The following is a 19752-nucleotide window of genomic DNA, read 5'->3' as shown; positions in this document are numbered from 1 at the left end:
TTTTTTCTAGTGCTTTGATGAATTTCCTCAGCTCTCTCTCTTTTATAATCTTGCCTTTAATAAAAGGCTGGAGGCTTGTCCAGTGCCCCACATAGGGAACAGTGGCTTCCATGGGATGGAAACTGGATACCTGGTCTGTGTTTAATAAATGTAATGAATGTACTTAACCCACTGTGTGAGTTGACAGACTGCCGGCGGCAGGACATTGAGTATTTCTAGGTGACAGAGTATTATCTGTACTGCCTAGAATTATCATCTGCTTTGGGGACCAGCAGATTCTTCAGTGTCTCCCAAGGGCAGTTCTTCATTCAGTAGGCAGAGCTGGGTCATTTACTGGGGACAGGCTCTATTTTTTTTTTTAAAGATTTTATTTATTCATTCAACACAGAGAGAGAGATCACAAGTTGATAGAGAGGCAGGCAGAGAGAGAGGAGGAAGCAGGGTCCCCGCTGTGCAGAGAGTCCGATGCGGGGCTCAATTCCAGGACCCTGAGATCACAGCCCGAACTGAAGGCAGATGCTTAACCCCCTGAGCCACCCAGGTGCCCCTACTGGGGACAGGCTTAACAGCAATGATCATTTAAATGGGTAGGATCCTTCTTGTATACTCCTTGAGGTGCTATGTGCCTTACCAGGTTATCTCATTGACACTTCCTTGGGGATAGAACTAGAATTCTCTCTGTGTTGTAGATGAGATAACTGAGACACAGAGGCAATAGGTAACCTGTTCATAAAACAAGCTAATAATAGAAAAACTGGTATTTGAACCCAATTCTGTCCAAGTCCCATACCTTTGATCTTCATGTTATGCTCTAATACCTCCAGTCTTAACACTAGTAAGTGAGCCAAACACCAAGATGTTAACTCTTAAAAAATTATTTTAAGGCTTTTATTTATTAAATATCCTTTTGTTATTTTGCAAGTATTTCTACAGCACTTGTGAAGTATGCTGTACATTAAGAAAACTGTATCACGGGGTGCCTGGGTGGCTTAGTGGGTTGGGGCCTCTGCCTTCGGCTTGGGTCATGGTCCCGGGGTCCAGGGGTTGAGCCCCGTGTCGGGCTCTCTGTTTGGCGGGGAGCCTGTTTCCTCCCTCTCTCTGCCTGCCTCTCTGCCTGCTTGTGATTTCTGTCAAATAAATGAATAGAATCTTAAGGAATAAAAAAAAAAAGAAAGAAAGAAAAAAAAGAAAACTGTATCACACCATGTGTGATTATTTCCAGGTTCAGTAATGAAACAGATAAAATAACGAAAGAGGTGTTTTCAATATAAAGAGTGTCCATGCTCAGAAGTTTTTTTTTAATCATTTAAAACTTTCATTTACATTGTTCAAATTTTTAAGAACAGATACTTCATAAATGCAATAAATGTATCTTTCAGTTATGTCTTTTATTAGAATGGAAAGCCTAAGAAAGTCAATGATTTTGAGCACTTTCTATAGACTGCCAGAAGGATTAAGACATATGTTTGATTAAATAATTTTTGGTAATTCTAATTGCAGAAATGTCCAGAAAATGATGTACGAAGTTGCTGCCTAGCAGAAATTAAGCAGACAGAAGAAAAATACACAGAAACATTGGAGTCAATAGAAAAAGTAAGTTATCAGGTGTTATTTTTGATGCCCAAGTACTACACTTTAGAGTTAATATAGAAGACTCACTGTTTCTACTGTGTGTGTGTTTTCTACGTTTCAGTAGAACTTTGGATTTAAAGATCTCAAAGCAGATTTATTCATTCCACAACTAGCTAGTGATTTTTTAGTATTGCAATGGCACGGTGTTAGAGGCCAAGGATATAGCAGGAAACACAACAAAACTCTGGTTCTCGTGATCCTCTCTCTCCCATGGGAAGGTTTATCCTTTAAGTAAATAAGTGTGTCAGGTGGTGATAAATTCTCTGAAGAAAAAATCAGTCAGGAAGAGAGGACAGAGAGTAATGGGGGTGGGCTGATTTTATTTTATGTCAAGCGATAATGGAAGGTCTGTGGTAGGATCACATTGAAGCAGATAACTGAGGGAGTTGAGGGAGCAAGCTGTGCCAACATCCCAGAGAGGACAGTTCCTGGAAGAAAGGCCCTCAGTGGAGACTGTGTTCCACATGTTTCAAGAAGAGCAGTAGCCCAGGTGGCTGACGCAGCATGAGGGAAGAGAAGCAGTGAATGTGGAGAGCTGGTGAGCCGTGGCACCCTGTAGGGGACATAGAGAATACCAGCTCGAAGCTGGAGCACGTGAGAAGAACAAGGGGCATGATCTAATGGAAGTTTTTCCACAGCTCATGCTGACATTTTGGGAGAAAAGTTAGAAGGCTATTGACAGAACATGATAGTATTTATAGAGCTGCGGAGGAATGGTCAGATTTTGAATAAATTTTGCAAGTAGAACCAACTGGATTTGATGATGAATTAGGTGAAGGATGTCAGAAAAAGAGAGCAATCAGGAATGTGAGATTTATAGCATGAATAACTGCCGGAGTGGTAAAGACTGTCACCGATATGGGGAGGACAGGTTTGGGAATCAAGAGTCTGTTGGGACATACTAAACTTGTAATACCTCTCAGTCTCCAAAGGGCTGTGCTGAGGGAGTTAGATATATGAGGCTGGTATTAAGGGGAAAAGTTGAACTGACAAATACATTAGACCATTACCAGGATGCAATGGAATCTATAAAGTCATGGTGTTGATTGACTTCATGAATGGTGATAGAGGAGAGGTTTGAGGCCACCCCTGGCAACATCCACATTTAGAGGTCAGGAAAATGAGAACGAGGAGAAAGTTTTGGACATTTAGGAAAAGCACTGAAGGTGTGGAAGAGTTGTTTGGGAGGGGTGTTGGAGTCAATTGACCAGGGAAATGTAGTAGGGTTATGCAGTACCACAGGCTCAGTTGAAAATTAGTGGTGATAAATTCTCTGAAGAAAAAATCAGTCAGGAAGAGAGGACAGAGAGTAATGGGGGTGGGCTGATTTTATTTTATGTCAAATAAAATTTGAAAATTAGACCATCAATCTGTGGTAATGGAAAGCAATACGACAGGCCAAGAACTAAAATTCTCAAAGAATGAAGAGGATGAGCCATAAATTGCACAAGTACATAATCTCAGTGATCTAGAATCTTTTTTTTTTTAAAGATTTTATTTATTTATTTGATAGATCACAAGTAGGCAGAAAGGCAGGCGGAGGGTAGTGGGGAGGGAGGCAGGCTCCCCGCTGAGCAGAGAGCCCGATGTGGGGCGCAATCCCAGGACCCTGGAATCATGACCTGAGCCGAAGGCAGAGGCTTTAACCCACTGAGCCACCCAGGCACCCCAGTGATCTAGAATCTTTACAAGGCATTTGAAGGACATTTTGTATCACCCCTGTATTTCTAAAATTTTGCCTTTTTTTTTTTTTTTTGCCAATTCAGCCAATAGTGTTCTTTTTTCTTACTTTTAGAAGTATTTATTGCTGAAGCCTTTTAGTCTATACTTTAAATGTGTTAACTGTATTATGTCTTTATATCTCTATTCAAGAATAAAATCTTTAAGAGTTTCTGCTTTTTTCTTGGTATTCATTATTTGGATAGACAATTGACTTTGAATAAATATTATTTGTTGATGAAAAACTCTTAGGATAAGTTGTGCTTAATTATTACTTCTCTGTTCTATCTTTTTAGTATTTCATGGCACCACTAAAAAGATTTCTGACAGCAGCAGAATTTGATTCAGTATTCATCAACATTCCTGTAAGTACAAAGATGCTAGCTAAAGTTGTATTATAAATTATACACAATATATAAATTATATATAATACATAAATATGCATTATAATATATAAATTATATATTATAATATATGAATTATATATATTATATATACATTATAATATATGAATCATATATACACATCTATATATATTATATATTATATATAAATTATATATAATAATGTATATAAATTACATATACATTATAATATGTATAATATGTATAAATTATATAACTTATAACTTATAATTGTGTTATAAGTTCTATGAAATCCCTGTCTCTTGTTGGGTTCCAGATTCCTATTTTAATATTTTCCTGTGTACTTTAGGAATTTTAACTCTATTTTTTGCTTCCTGAGTTCTTATATCCTTATTTTCCAGAAATAAAGGATATGTCATATCATCAACCAAAGTCAGTTGAGATGCAAGCCGAGCACACATGGATAAGATTCATGTATTATCCTTAACTGCTTGTCAGGAAGAGGTGGTCTGATTCAAGGAATCCCTGGTGTCACCTTCTGTCTGTCCTGTGGGATCCTCCTCATGCCTCACTCCTTGCTCTCTTGCTACTCCAACCCTTCAAGCCTATCCTATAGATACTGCCCTGAGGGCATCACTCTGCTCTGTGGTGCTTTCTTCTTCCACTTCTAGCTGTGCTCACCTTAACTCCTGTCTCTGAAATACACTACATCCTTATGATGTAAGAATCCATTTTAGTGGTTTGAGGTGAGGAGCTTTTTTCCACATTTATGTAAGCATTTCCAATTTCAGACCCCCTTAGAATTATCTTATAATCTTAAAGGATAGTTACCTAGAAGCATAGAAACAAACCAAATGCTGTGCCAAGCAAGGGCATACTAGGCAAGATTCAAGTTCTTAAATGTCTCAGAATGGCTTGGGTTGTAAGAGATAGCTCGTGGATGTACTATATAAGCTTTTGTGCACAAGCTTGCTTGTTGTACCTAAAAGTTCCCTCCTCTTTTGGTTCTGTTACGCTCAGTGTTGATGTGCATCTGTCAGTTAGCAACTATTGTCCTTGTTCCTGACTTTGGCCAGATGAAGAAACTCTCTTTGATTCATAGCATAGCAGGAAGAAAGATGTCACGACCACAGGTGAATATTTAGCATAAAGCAAACCACACATTCTAGGAAGATGAGGATCTTGACCCACCTTACCACTGTCACTGGAACACAGGGCACATTTACAGTCCTTAATCTTATGGCTTCAGCCTGCTCTCCAGCAAATGGACGGGGCCAACATATTCCTGTTTCCTTCCCACCCTGCTAAGGAAAAAGCTTGTGGTGAAGTCAGTGTGTGCCCCAAGCTACAGGGGAGGGATAATGGGAGAAATGGCACCTTGATTAGAACTTCATTCCCTGGCTGTGATGTGTATTTCCTGCCTGACTGAAAATTACTTGCTTATCAGGAAAAAAATGAAATCCTGACTTCTGAGTTGCTCTAGCAAACTGCCTCGTACAATTCATCTGCTCTTTATTTATGCCATTAGTTGTCTGGTTTCAAGTAATTTAGTGTGATTATTGTTAGCTTAGCACCGGGACACCACTAATTGACCAAAGTACAGATCTACATTTTTATGTCCTAAGGATGTGAATCATTACTTTATTCCGTCGATAAAACATTAAGCACTTGGATAGTTTTATTTAAAAAATTAAAGTGATTATAATGAAAATGAGTGTACATATTTTTATATAAGGAATACATTATCCTTCAATAAGTCATGAGATAATTTTTTCCCCCACAGGACACGGACGATTCAAGTCTGATCTGAAGCTACTGTTTTCTCTGTACTTGGCCCGTGTCTCGGCCTCGTCTTCCTCGTCTTCTCCCCTTCTCCCCTCTCCCCTCTCCTCTCTCCTCTCCCCCTTCTCCCCTTTCTCTCCTCCCTTTCCCTCTTTCACTTCCTCCTCTCTTTATCTGGTGGCATGTTTCTCTACTGAGGGCATTCAGCAGATCCTTGAATAACAAGGCTAGCATCGATACAGATTTTCAGTTTGGTCGATGTATTTATTTATTTATTTATTTGTGGTCCTGATTTATAATTTCCTTTGACGTGCTTTTTGGTTTTTTTCCTTTCCTAAGGAACTTGTAAAAGTTCATCGGAACCTAATGCAAGAGATTCATGATTCCATTGTAAATAAAAATGACCAGAACTTGTATCAAGTTTTTATTAACTACAAGGAAAGGTAACTTTTAACTTGTAAATGTTGTGGCTATCAGTTTGTGATTATAGTGGGGGTTAGTATTAAAATTGCTCATAAATACCTATTACCACTGTCCATTCAGATAATGCTTGGGTATGGGGTTATGGACATTGGGGAGTATGTGCTATGGTGAGTGCTGTGAAGTGTGTAAACCTGGTGATTCACAGACCTGTACCCCTGGGGATAAAAATACATTATATGTTTATAAAAAAAATAAAAAATAATTTAAAAAAAAGATAATGCCTGGGTAATAATTAGAACATGGGACAGTTAATCTCAGCGAAGTACTTTGAGTTCTATATATGTATCAAGAAAAAGGAAAAAAGCAAAAACAAGGATCCATAGGTTTGTACTCTAAGTCAGAAGGTTCAGGTTCTTTATCAGACCCTTTACCCCTGAGTTCTGTAGTTTTCAGGAAGTCACTTTAATTCTCTGAGCCTCCTTTTCTCCATCTGTAAATGTTTAGGGGTAGATTAGCTGGTGCCTGTGATTGTTCCCACTCTGATATTTTATAATTCTCTCTTTAAGGCACTTACCCTTTCTAAGTTTGGGGAAAAAAAAAAAAAAAGTCTTCTGAACAACTCATGTGAGTTGAAGTACCAAGAAATTTCACTTAAAATGTCATTCTCTCTTTTTAAATCAAGCACTTGTAGTTCCTAGTGCTAAGAAGTGGCTAATGAATTGCTTTGCATCAACAACAGTTGGATAAACATGAGCTCATTAGTGGGTTTTTTTGTCCCCAATGGAGAATTAAAAGAAACAATAAATTACCCAAGCTTTTTGTAAAATATCTATATTACTCCACAGTTCCCCATCCTCACGAGGCCTCACACTCCATGCGGTACAAATTCTCTTCCATCCCTCACCATTTAGGCCTCTCGTTCGTTCCCAATTTTCAGATGGTGTGTTTTCCTTAATTAAAAAGCAGGAAAGAGCAGGAGGTTTATTAATGAGGGGAGACATGAGTAGTGATTAAATAAAATTGGAGTATAAAGTAAAACTATTTCTGAGTGTGCATAAACAGTAAAAAGTTGATCTTTAATGGGAACATAAACCAAAATTTTTTTTAATTTTGTTCTTGTAACATTCATGTGTACTCCCAAGTTCAGAGTCATTAAACCAGTGTGTAAAAATCTACCTAATAAAATATGTATGTGGAATTAATCATATTCAAATTTAGAAATAAATTTAATAGTAAAATATGAGTGACCCTTATTGTGTGACTGTATGTGTGGTATGTATTTAAGAGAAATGAGAAAGCCGAGGTTTGGAGAGATGACAGGTAGTTTGCCCTGGATCACATAGGTAGTTAGAAACACAGGACAGGCGAGATTTGCTCTGTTTCTCTCCAGCTGTGGCTGTAAATACGTGAGAATTTTGTCTCTTCCCCTTCTGCTTTATTCTGGCTTTTTTTCTCCTGCAAAATCTCTCTTCTTTTTCCCTTTCAGGTTGGTTATCTATGGGCAGTACTGCAGTGGAGTGGAGTTGGCCATCTCGAGTTTAGACAATATTTCTAAGACAAAAGAAGATGTAAAACTGAAATTAGAGGTACCTGTTTATTTTTTGTTGATGAAATAAAGCAAGAGAAACCTCAAAGCAAGGGGAGGGAGATGGCAGATGGGCACAATGGGTGAAGGGGAAAGGGAGGTACAGCCCTCTAGTTATGGAATAAATAAGTCCCGGAAATACAAGGCACAGCGTAAGGAATGCAGTCAGTGATACTGTAACAGTGATGTAAGGAGAGAGATGGCAGCTGTGCTTGTAGTGAACACAGCATTGTGTAGAAACTTGTCAAATCACCAAGTTGTACACCTGAAACGAAGGAAACATTGTCAACCATACCCTGAAAAAGAAAAAGAACAAAAACAGATATATTCCTTTTGAGATCCGTGCAATAATAAATCTCCCCATGTATTCTAAATATAATTTCATGACAAGTTTATAAAATATTTTCATAGCTAGCTCTATAAAATAATGTGATAGTAATAATAGAACAGTAGTAAAATCTACAACTTACGGCTCTGTTTTACATACATTATCTCGTTAGATCCTTATGACTCTGTGAGATACGTGCAATTAATTTTCTTCCCTTATGGATGAGAATGCTGAAGTTCAGAGAGATTATGAGTCATTTGCCTATGGTCACCTAGATAGGAGATACAAGAAAAGTAAGATATATGAGAGATAATGTACATGTAGATTAAAAATGGTTATTAGAAATATAAGACATTTAGGATCAGGTGTGTTAAAAAGGGCATGCATATTGCCTATAAGAGAGAAAATGAGACAGACATAAGTAAGATTAAGTTGTTGTGTGACAACAAGTAATTGAGCTCCATGAGTAAGACTGATCACTTCAGTATGGGTAGAATGTGGGAAATTTCTCTGGAGAGGTTATTGGAGTTAGGTCACTAAAGAATGGGGTGAGTCTTGACAGGTGAGGTTCTAAGGAGAGCATTCTGACCAGATGGGTTGGGAAATTTTGAGAAATGGAGAGTAGGTCAGAATAAACAGAGCACATGGTAGCAATAGAAAAGAAATCTGGAGATTGTGTTAAGTTTTTGTGTTTTTCTTGTATATCATTTTTTTCCCCCCACAGGAAGAGTTTGTACTTTCAAAGAACTTTTGCAAAAGATTATTTATATGTAAACCTGGTGATTCACAGACCTGGGGATAAAAATATATGTATATAAAAAATATATGTTTATAAAAAATAAAAAAAAAAATAAAAAAAAAAAAAAAATAAAAAAAAAAAAAAATAAAAAAAAAAAAAAAAAAAAGATTATTTATATGTTATATGAATTGTCATCCCAATTACATTTTCCATATGTTTGGATTTTCTTTTTTATTTTATTTTATTTTATTTATTTATTTGACAGAGAGAGAGGGATCACAAGTAGGCAGAGAGGCAGGCAGAGAGATAGGGGGGAAAGCAGGCTCCCTGCTGAGCAGAGAACCTGATGTGGGGCTCAATCCCAGGATCATGACCTGAGCTAAAGGCAGAGGCTTAACCCAGTGAGCCACCCAGGCACCCCTGTTTGGATTTTCTTAAATGTTGGGTAGAGATACATCATCAACTCTTAAATGGCTGTGTTTGGCTTAGTTGACTCTCTAGTGTCCCCTTTGCTGTCTTGTTCTATTTAGCAATGAGGTCAAGTGATGAAAGGGAAAAAAGAGGCACATGATTTTCAAAATAGAACTTTGATTGTTTTAGCATATTTGGTATGGTTTCATAACTCCCACAATGGGGAACTTGTTTAGAAAGTTTACAAGTCAACAGGCTCTCGAGTAACCATACTAACTCTCTATCAAGGATCTTTTCCCCTGACTTCTTATAATCCTTTGATGATGCAGACTTTATGTGTGCTGGTGATTTGAATCACTGCTGAATAATAACCCGACACCCTCTTAGTGTAAAGGTTTCCCTCTGCTCTTGGGAGAACAGAGCCTCAGAAGCATAGAGCTATAAGCCAACTTGACTCAAATTAAAATATGATGCTAAGATAAAACTTTACAACTTACACAACTAGTTCTTAACTAGTTGAGCAGTTTTTTTTATTTTTAATTTTTTAATTAAATTTTTTTTTTTTTATTTGAGAGAGAAATTGAGCAAAGCAGGGAGGGGAGGGAGAAACAGGCTCCCAGGTGAGCAAGGAGCCTGATGATGTGGGGCTCCATCCCAGGACCCTGGGACCATGACCTGAGCCGAAGGCAGATGATTAACAGACTGAGCCACCCAGGTGCCCCATAGAACAGTTTTGTTATGTTTTGTTTTGTTTTTGTTTTAAACAAAGGTATAAAACTCTGGCTCAGGATGGGAGTCTACAAGTTGTCATTCAAACCTCCATTATACTCAGCATTGTTTGGATGTTCCTCTCCCTTCCTTCAGAGTCACTGTCAAAGCCCTGCCTATGACCTGCTCTGGCAACATAGTTTGTACGATATAGGTCACTCTCTGTCTGAGGGAAAGAGAGAATCTCCAGCTGAGATTGGAAGGTTTAGGGTAAGGGGCTGCTAGGTCTCCTCTTTTGCCTGAAAAGTCAAGACTTCTGACCAGGGTCGTGATTTGCAAGTATTTATCAGACACTCCCTGTGACACCTCAGTAGATACTCTTTGCTGGGACTGTCCTGACATGACAAAGGGAAAGCTATTCTCCATGTGTCTCTGCCTCCTGCATGTCTTCAGTATTTTTTGTGGTTTTTTGAGCAAGTGTGTGGATGAGTGGGGGAAGAGGTGGAGGGAATGGGAATGAGAGAATCTTAAGTGGGCTCAAGAACCCTGAGATCATGACCTGAGCTGAAATCAAGAGTTGGGCACTTAATGGACTGAGCCACCCAGGCAACCCAGGTCTTCAGTTTTGTGGGTTTTTTTGCTCTTGGTGATTTTTGTCTTCTTTTCTACTTTGGAACCAAGATAACCTACGGCGAAGGGTAACAGAGTCTCTTTGTCTTGTCCTATAAGCTAGCGCATCTCTATTCCTTTATTGTCTTCTCAGTTGGAATTGAAGTTCAGCTAATAAGCATGTGACTTCTACCGTTTATATACTTTCAGTACTAATAAGCATTTCACTCCTCAGACTCAGACCCCAGTTGTAGGAAATGCCAGCAGTGTTTGTTGTTGTTTTTTACTTCCTGAGCCTGTGACGTAGAACTTCAAGGAACTAATTCTTTCCGCAACAGTTTTAAACTGACTTCTATAAAATAAAGTGAATTTTTAAGTACAACATTTCTTTCCCTAACACTATGTTAAGAACAAACACACACACACACGTATATATTAAGATACAACCTCAATTCCAAGGAACTTAAAATACAACTAGGGAGATGAGACTCATTCATTATAATAATCTTAACAGTTTAACCTCCTATTTGAGACCCATGATCCAGAACTCTCCACAATCTGTAAAAGCAAGAAATCAGTGGACTTAGGTATTCTTCTCAGTGAACTGCAGCAATTGACAAGACATAAGCTAACATGTCCAGATGTGTCCCCAGTTCTTGGTTAAGACCTATAGTCAAATACTAATTAAGTTACTATGGTCATTAGAGTTAATGATGTTTACTTTATAGCTCCTGACAATATATCCTTCCATGTGCCAGAAAAGCTAAATGTGGACAAAGTGGAAGCAAACTCATGAATAAAGCAGCATTTTCTTGAATGCAATTCTTTCTATGAACTAGAAAATTCCTTGGTCTGGGATGTGCAATTGTCTGAGGATTTTGAACTTAGTTTCTCCCTAATAATAATAATTTTATGTAAATTTGTTGTTTTTTTAAAACTAGGTCACAGGGGCATCTGGGTGGCTGAGTCATTAAGTGTCTGCCTTCAACTCAGGTCAGGATCCCAGGGTCCTGGGGTTTGAGCCCCACATCACGTAGTGCTCCCTGCTCAACAGGGAGCCCGTTTCCTACCTCTTCCATTCCCTGTGCCTATGATCACTTTCTCGCTGTGTCTCTGTCAAATAAATTAAAAAATATTTAAAATAAAGTAAAAATTACATCACAAGGGCGCCTGAGTGGCTCAGTGGGTTAAAGCCTCTGCCTTTGGCTCAGGTCATGATCTCAGGGTCCTGGGATCGAGCCCTGCATCGGGCTCTCTGCTCGGCAGGGAGCCTGCTTCCTCCCCTCTCTCTGCCTGCCTCTCTGCCTACTTGTGATCTGTCTCTTTAAAAAAAATTACATCACAAATATGTGAGAAACAGTAAAATCAGAAAAGCGAGTTGTTCAAGGTTACATAGCCAAACCTTGTGATCTGAATTCATGCTTTGATATTTCAGAGTACTTTCCTCAAATTCGTAGTTAATGGCAAAAGAATGGACACAAGACAACACTATTTTTATATAAACTTTTAAGAAAGGAGATTTTTAAAAAATTAGGCTTTTGAAACTTTGAATCCCATAAGTTTTATACTTTAGCAAATATTTAGAGTCAGTCTTTCCATTTCATTCAGTTTCACAGATTTCATTAAGCAACAACTAGATTCTTAAAGCTGTAAAAGATACATTGGGGAAGACACTGTGTACAGCAACAGTTAAAATGCTCACAAGGCACACAGGGAGAACACAATTTTGATCGGGATTATCACAAAAGGCCTAGATGTATAGTTCTTGAAGAGGATGAAGAAATCTTGTTGGAAACTGGACCAAACACATGGTGGTTGGGGAGAACAGAATGAACAAAAGGGAGGCGCGTGCAGAAGAAGGCACATGACCAGTTGGATGAGTAGGGACTTGTTCCTGATGCCCGGCCCACAGGCCGGCTAGGGGGAATTAGTAGAAGGTGGAGCTGTAAGGGTGAGTAGAAGAAGACCCCAGAGGGCCATTAGAGAAAATAATTTTCATGCAAAATATCATTCTGCTTGATGAATCATTTTAGAGTTGAAATGCTACAAGGTTTATTTGTCTTTTTGGATTTTAATTATATACTTACTACTTTTCAGAAAGGATTATTGAGGAGGAAAATAACAAGATATTTATTATATAATAAGAGTTTTGTTTATGGCCTCTGCGTCTTTTAATGCTTGCTTTATTACTTCCTTTGATAAAAATAACAAAGTTTTTAAAGAAGTTTTAAAAAAATTTTTCATTAGGAATGTTCCAAAAGAGCAAATAATGGAAAATTCACTCTTCGAGATTTGCTTGTGGTTCCTATGCAACGTGTTTTAAAGTATCACCTTCTCCTCCAGGTATGTAACTTAAAACTGTCAGTTTAGTTATTTGTTCATTTATTCATTTAACAGAGTATTTATGAAGCATCAATTATGCTCCGTATACTCTACGTTTGGGATGTATTCCCTTGCGATTTTTCAATGGTTAGTATAGCTTAGTGGGAAATAACAGAACAGCTGGAAAATTTTTCTTTTAGCAAAGATGATTCTATATCTTCCACAAAGTAACTTTTTGTGTCCTTCCAATAGAACTGGCTCCAAAAAAAACAAATGAACAACAACAAAAGAAAACCAAGGCAAAACAAAAAGATCCCTTTAACCAGGTCTTCTTTGGTTAGCAGGAATCATTTATTAGACTCTCAGTGCTGCAATACCCCTGATTTTTGGCAGGTTAAGTGTTTAGGACTTTTTGCCTTATAACCATAAACTAAAAAAGAATTCTGTCACATTCCATGTTGCTTTCTGCTATAATAAATTATAATAAGACTACATTTATTTTGAAGTGATTCTTGTTATAACCACAAAGCTTATGGTTTTCACAGTTAGTCCTCTAATGAGGGTGGAGAGTCTTATAAATTTAATTTGATAGCTGTACCAAGAGGCTCATTAGTTCTGCTCCAAGGAAATGTCTTACAGTATTAGTCTGTCAACTCTGCTGATGCGTGTGAAATGTCATTTTAAAAAGATCTACTACCTGTATGTGAAATATAATTTTGAGTCTGCTGCGCTTTATACATCTCGTATATTAAATTCCTTGAACTATAGTTGCGAAATTATTAGTCATCTCTATTTTTGTTCTACTGAGAAATCAGAAAAATTCAAACCCTGATTATTTCTTAAAAATGCATTAAAACATTTATGAGACCTAAACTCAAAGCAACTTAATCAAATTGGATTTTATGAAAAAATAATGAGGACTTAAGCAATCAGTCTCTGAGACATCATGAAACTAAAAACATGTCCAAAATGAAATAGTAATTTATTTTGTAACTTTGGAATAGTCAAATATCAATTGAAGATTTTAAAAGGTGCAGTTTTCAAGAAACATATGTTTTGGTCATTTATAAAGTTCTAGAGAGACTTTTATAAGTTTAAAATATGACTCTACTTTTTTGCAATTAGCAGGCTTTTTTCCTTAATCCCTCTTGGATTGTTTTATATTTTAAATTTCAAAAGAATGTTTAGTTTTGTGTATGGTGTAAAAGAATGGTCGAGTTTCATTCTTCTGTATATAGCTGTCCAATTTTCCCAGCACCATTTATTGAAGAGACTGTCTTTTTCCCATTGGATATTTTTTCCTGCTTTGTAGAAGATTATTTGACCACAGAGTCAAGGGTCCATATCTTGGCTCTCTATTCTGTTCCATTGCTCTATGTGTCTGTTTTTGTGCCAGTACCATGCTGTCTTAGTGATCACAGCTTTGTAATAGACTTTGAAATCAGGCAACGTGATGCCCCCCGGCTTTGTTTTTCTTTTTCAACATTTCCTCGGCTTTTTGGGTCTTTTCCAGTTCCATACAAATTTTAGGACCATTTCTTCCAGCACTTTGAAAAATACACAAAGTTGAACTCAAAATGGATGAAAGACCTCAATGTGAGACTGGAATCCATCAAAATCCTAGAAGGGAACATAGGCAGTAACCTCTTTGACCTGGGCCACAGCAGCTTCTTTCAAGACACATCTCCAAAGGCAAAGGAAACACAAGCAAAAATGAACTTTTAGGACTTCATCAAGATAAAAAGCTTCTGCACAGCAAAGGAAATAGTCAACAAAATGAAGAGGCAACCCACGGATTGGGAGAAGATATTTGCAAATGACACTACAGACAAAGGGCTGATATCCAACATCTATAAAGAACTCCTAAAATTCAACACACAAAAGACAAATAATCAAGTCAAAAAGTGGGTGGAAGACAAGAACAGATACTTCACCAAAGATGGCTAACAGACACCTGAAAAAATGTTTATCATCATTAGCCATCAGGGATATTCCTATCAAAACCACACTGAGATATCACCTTACACAGTTAGAATGGCCAAAATTAACAAGGCAAGAAACAACAAATGTTGGAGAGGTTGTGGAGAAAGGGGAGCCCTTTTACACTGTTGGTGAGAATGCAAGTTGGTGCAGCCACTTTGGAAAATAGTGTGGAGGTTCCTCAAAAAGTTAAAAATAGAGGTATTAGCATTGTACACAATAGCCAAACTGGAAAGAGCTGAGATGCCCTTCAGTGGACGATGGATAAAGATGTGGTCCATATATACAACGGAATATAATTCAGCCATCAGAAAGGATGAATGCCCAACTTTTGCATCAACCCTGATGGGACTGGAGGAGATCATCCTGAGTAAAATAAGTCAAACAGAGAAAGTCAATTATCATATAGTTTCACATACTTGTGGAACATAAGGAATAGCATGGAGGACATTAGGAGAAGGAAGGGAAAAATGAACGGGGTGGAAATTAGAAGGGGAGACAAACCATGAAAAACTGTGAACTCCAAGAAACAACCTGAGGGTTTTAGAGGGGAGGGGAGGTGGGGGGATGGGTTGGCCCAGGGGTGGGTATTAAGGAGGGCACATAATTGCATGGAGCCCTGGTGTTCTATGTAAATAAGGAGTCTTGAAACACTGTATCAAAAACTCATGATGCACTGTATGGTGACTAACATAACATAATAAAAAGTAGTAATAAAATATTTAGTTTTATGATTTTTTAAAATAGGGAAATTTTTATTTGGGGTAACATATAGATTAAAAATCCTAGAAATGTTTTTCTATCTTGATAGTGTGGAGTAGAATTTGTCTAATGTTTAGACATTCGTTACATTAATGTGGTATGAATTTGAACATTTCCTACTTACTGCTGTACTTTAGTGGGGAAATAATTTTTGAAATACTTTATGGTTTGAAATCACAGATTTATAAAATTAGAGTATTTGATAGTAGAGTATTTGAAACTTTGAGAATAAAATTGAAAATAGAAGTAAGAGAATATTATGTGGACAAGTTTTTATACTTAACAAATCTGATGGCTATAAATCCTCTTTGTAACTAGAAACACTACTGATACTAAATTCAGCAAAAAGTTTTGAGTGTCTTCCCTGTTCAACACATAGTGTTAGGCATTCATGATATAAAACAGCTCTTGCCTTCCCAGACTGATAAAGCTCACTGTTTAGATAGGGAAAATGAAATGTAAGCTTCCGGGTGCCATACAATGTGATAGGTATACAAAAAGCACAGAGGGAGTACAAATAAAGGCCTAGTTAATTGTGCCTGGGGAGGCTGGGGATTTCTGGGAGCCTCTGTCATAGAAAGCTTCACTGAGAAGTGATTCTTAAATTGGTTGTGAAGGGAACAGTAGGAGTTCAATAGAGGCATCAGAGAGGAAGGGCTTTCTAAGGAGAGCAAACAGCATGCCTAATGGGATCAGACACGAGAACATATTTTGAGAAATGCAGTTAATTTAATGTGGCTAGAATATAGGTTGTTTGGATGGAATGGAAAGAATTTGAAAGAGGTTGCAGAATTCAGACCACGAAGGGTCTAAGAGGTATGGTTGATGACCTGAAGCTTTTGTGGGCATCACAGATGTCTAAATAGGATAGGGACAGGATCCAGTTTGTACATTAGAAACCTAGCTCTGATGTCAATAGAATGAACAGATTGTAGTTCAGAGAGGCTACAAGTCAGAAGCAAATTTAGAATAACCCAGGTGAAAAAGAGTGTGGACTTGAACCAATGTAGTGGCAGTGAGGATGGTTTCCAGGGGTAAGATCAAAGTCAGTATTGCTAGAAGATAGTATGGGAGAGGAGCACCTGGGACACTTCTTAGGTTTTGGCTTAGGTGATTCCATTGGTGGGGATGTCCTCATTCAATAAAACATAAACAGGAACCAGAGCAGGGTTGTGGGTGAAAGTGCCTTAAGTTTGGAATTGTTGGGTTGGGTGGGCTCGTGAGATACCCAGGTAGAACTGTTTAGTTGGACAGAAGATTTCTGGGACTCGAGCGTGCGTTCTGGGTTTGAGCACATTTCTTTGAGAGGGATTGTCTTATTAGGTGAACATTGACGTTATAGAGATGATTATGATAGAATTTGTAGAGTATGTATGGTAAGAATAACAGAAGCCCAAGGTGAAAATCTAGGGAATGGCAAATTTCAAAGGTACAGATAAAGAAGAAAGTATGAGAGATGGGTGAATCGGCAGAAATTTAGGATGGACTAACCACCACCACCAATAATAGCAACAAACAAAAGATCCTAATGTTCCTGAAGCTAGGAGAGAGGAGTAGTCATCAGAATCAGTTGACAATGAGGAGATCTTTCATGACATTTGGGAAGGATGTCATTGTAATGACAGGGGATAGAATTCAGGTTCATCTTTGAATGGAAAGTGTTTATAACCATTGTCTTATATCCTTTTGGTGTCTAGCTAGTGTTCTTGAAGTTTGAGATTTTTTATGGAAATAGAACCTAGTTAAATTGCATCCCATTTATTATATTATGGTGCAAATAGTGATAAAAATGGCTTATTTCTTAAAATTTTTTCTTTCTTATATTTTGGTTTTAATTGATGAAAGTAATACTGAATTGTATCTTCCAAATAGGAATTGGTCAAGCATACCACCGATCTTACTGAGAAGGCAAATCTGAAATTGGCTCTTGATGCAATGAAGGTAAGGCAAATGTATCATTAACTTCTTTGTATTTTTTATTCCTGCTTAAAAACAATAGAATACAAACTGCTAATACATATGCATTATATGCTGATATATTTTAATATATAAATATTTGTATAGTTTTGTATTTGGTGGGGAGAGATAGGTACTTATTAAAGATTAATTAATTAATTAATTAATTTTAAAGGGAGAGAGTGTACATGAGTTGAGGGAGGGGCAGAGGTAGAGAATCTTCAAGCAGAGTCCTGAGCTGAGCACAGAGCCCGATGCAGCCTGATGAGGGGCTCGATCTCACCTGAGATCATGACTGGAACCAAAATCAAGAGTTGGACACTTAACTGACTGAGTCATCCAGGCACCCCAGAAAACTGGATATATATATATATATTTTTTTTTTAAATTTTATTTATTTGAAGAGAGAGAAGAGAGACCACAAGCAGGGGAAGCAACAGAAGGAGAGGGAAAAGCAGGCTTCCTGCTGAGCAGAGAGCCCTACTCAGGGCTTGATTCCAGAACCCTGATATCATGACCTGAACCAAAGGCAGAGGCTTAACCCACTGAGCCACCCAGGTGCCCTGAGAACTGGATATTTTTAACTGGAATAGATAGCCTTGCGTGGATTTAATTGTTAGACAAAGATACATAAAACCAAGAGGTATATTAAAATAACTTGTTTTTTATGAATGTATGACAACTTTTATAACCACCAGGAATGATTTAATATAATGGTTTTATTTCACATTCTTTTTGTGGTTACTAATAAAATCCTGTTGGCTTGTGCAAGCAGCAGGTCAGCTGGTGACTTCAGAACACTGGCGTGACTTACTTTCCTCAAGTGAGGCTCTCTGCCAGGTTGACCTTCATGGATGTTGTACATCAGCACAGGTGGATTTCAGTTGGGGTCTCTATTTCTAGAGAAATCTGAAAATCAAGAGCTGTAAGTAGATAAAGGCAGACTTTTAAACATACTGGGTAATCTAACGCTCCAATTTCTACATTGTGCGGCACGTTGCCTTTGAAAGAAATATTTACTCCTAACTTAAAACATAAGCCAATATTTGTTTTCAAGACAAAATGGTGATGTGACTCTATCAGAACAATGCTAATGGCTTCTCTGCGTCCCTCTGCCAGGGTCCGTGAGGGCTCTGCTCTTTGGCTGATTTCAGGAGCCTGTCAGGAACCATCACCCAATTATTTGTTATTCTTTTCCAAAGTCATACCAAGTTTCCAATTTTTAAAGAAATCCTTTATAGATACATCCTATGAAAAGTCAGACTTTCATTTAGAACAAAGTAAGGAACTGCTTTTTTGTCTGAGGTCTGTTCCTACTGTTGCAGATGAATTTAAGAGGGTAAAGAAAAAAGAACACCCAGAAAACAGGAAAATCTAGAGCACATATAATAAAAATAGCTACTTACAGTATGGAAAGATTAGCTAATGTTTCCTCAAATATGAGAAAAAGACATTTTAAAGTAGGTGAAGAAGGCACGTGGAGAAATGTGTCCCGCATTGTTTGTTCACTTTTAATTCATTTCAGTGCTCTGAGGTTTTTCTCATCCTCTTTGCTTCTCCTTCATGAACTCTTTAAAATTGAACTGGCGGCCAGACCGAAAGCTCTCCAGGAACTAAGACACCAACTGGTTGCAGGAAACAGTCCTTGCTGCACTGGACTCACTGTCTTACTTTTAGTTACTTTTTTCTCCTGCTAATCCTTCATTGCACTATTGACCTTATTCTAACCCGTGTAAGAATGTGATTCTCTCAAGGTCAGTTATTAACATGTCTGGAATTTGCATTCTCCTGACCTAGTTTCCTTTTGTTGTTCTGCATGGTGGCAGATTTTGTTTGCTTTTGTTTTATATCCCTGTTCTTCTCAGAGGTGAGGTGAATGACAACGCCTTCGTCTGCCCAGCTGTACGGCAGACACTTCAAAACCTGCTTTTCAGTTGCAGCTTTGATTGATTGGATGTTCGTTTTATTGTCTTTGAAAAGTTATGGTGATTACTTTTACCGCTAATGAAATTAATGGTGCGTTTTCTTTCAAACAGTTTTCGTCTTTTCTCCAGCCTTATCCTGACTTCCTTTTATACCCTTCTCTTTATTCTTTAGGACTTGGCACAATATGTGAATGAAGTGAAAAGAGATAATGAGACCCTTCGTGAAATTAAACAGTTTCAGCTTTCTATAGAAAATCTGGTATGTAATTATCCTGCTATCCAGCTTCCCTAACTCATAAATCAGAGGACATTCTACAAGTTGTTTTTGAAGAAAAGATAGTTTACCTTGAAGTTTCTGCTGTTGTAGGTTTTTTCCTGGTTTTTGTTTGGCAGCACCCACATAGCTCTCTCATGGCACCTGTGAAATGTGTGTCATTGTCTAAGGACTTTCTGCCTTTGCTTGTCCCTCCCTCTTTAATCACACTCTGCTTCTTCCCTTGGCTGTA

At 37.8% G+C, this 19752-nt stretch overlaps 1 protein-coding gene across 4 annotated transcripts in view; it reads left to right on the top strand.

Annotated features, from left to right (window-relative positions):
* VAV3 (vav guanine nucleotide exchange factor 3) overlaps positions 1-19752 on the top strand; it is a 360704-nt gene that overhangs the window by 168321 nt on the left and 172631 nt on the right. For all 4 annotated transcript variants that reach the window (XM_059137589.1, XM_059137591.1, XM_059137588.1 and 1 more), the window contains 7 exons: positions 1501-1593; positions 3648-3716; positions 5838-5941; positions 7408-7507; positions 12549-12644; positions 17238-17306; positions 19419-19505. In XM_059137589.1, the coding sequence (XP_058993572.1) occupies positions 1501-1593; positions 3648-3716; positions 5838-5941; positions 7408-7507; positions 12549-12644; positions 17238-17306; positions 19419-19505 (618 nt within the window). The remainder of the gene's footprint in view (positions 1-1500; positions 1594-3647; positions 3717-5837; positions 5942-7407; positions 7508-12548; positions 12645-17237; positions 17307-19418; positions 19506-19752) is intronic.

This window comes from Mustela lutreola, chromosome 10 (genome assembly GCF_030435805.1).
Source record: "Mustela lutreola isolate mMusLut2 chromosome 10, mMusLut2.pri, whole genome shotgun sequence".
In the NCBI taxonomy this organism is placed as follows: domain Eukaryota; kingdom Metazoa; phylum Chordata; class Mammalia; order Carnivora; family Mustelidae; genus Mustela; species Mustela lutreola.
Note: the sequence above shows the minus strand (reverse complement) of the source record. Positions and strands in the feature narration are given on the sequence as shown.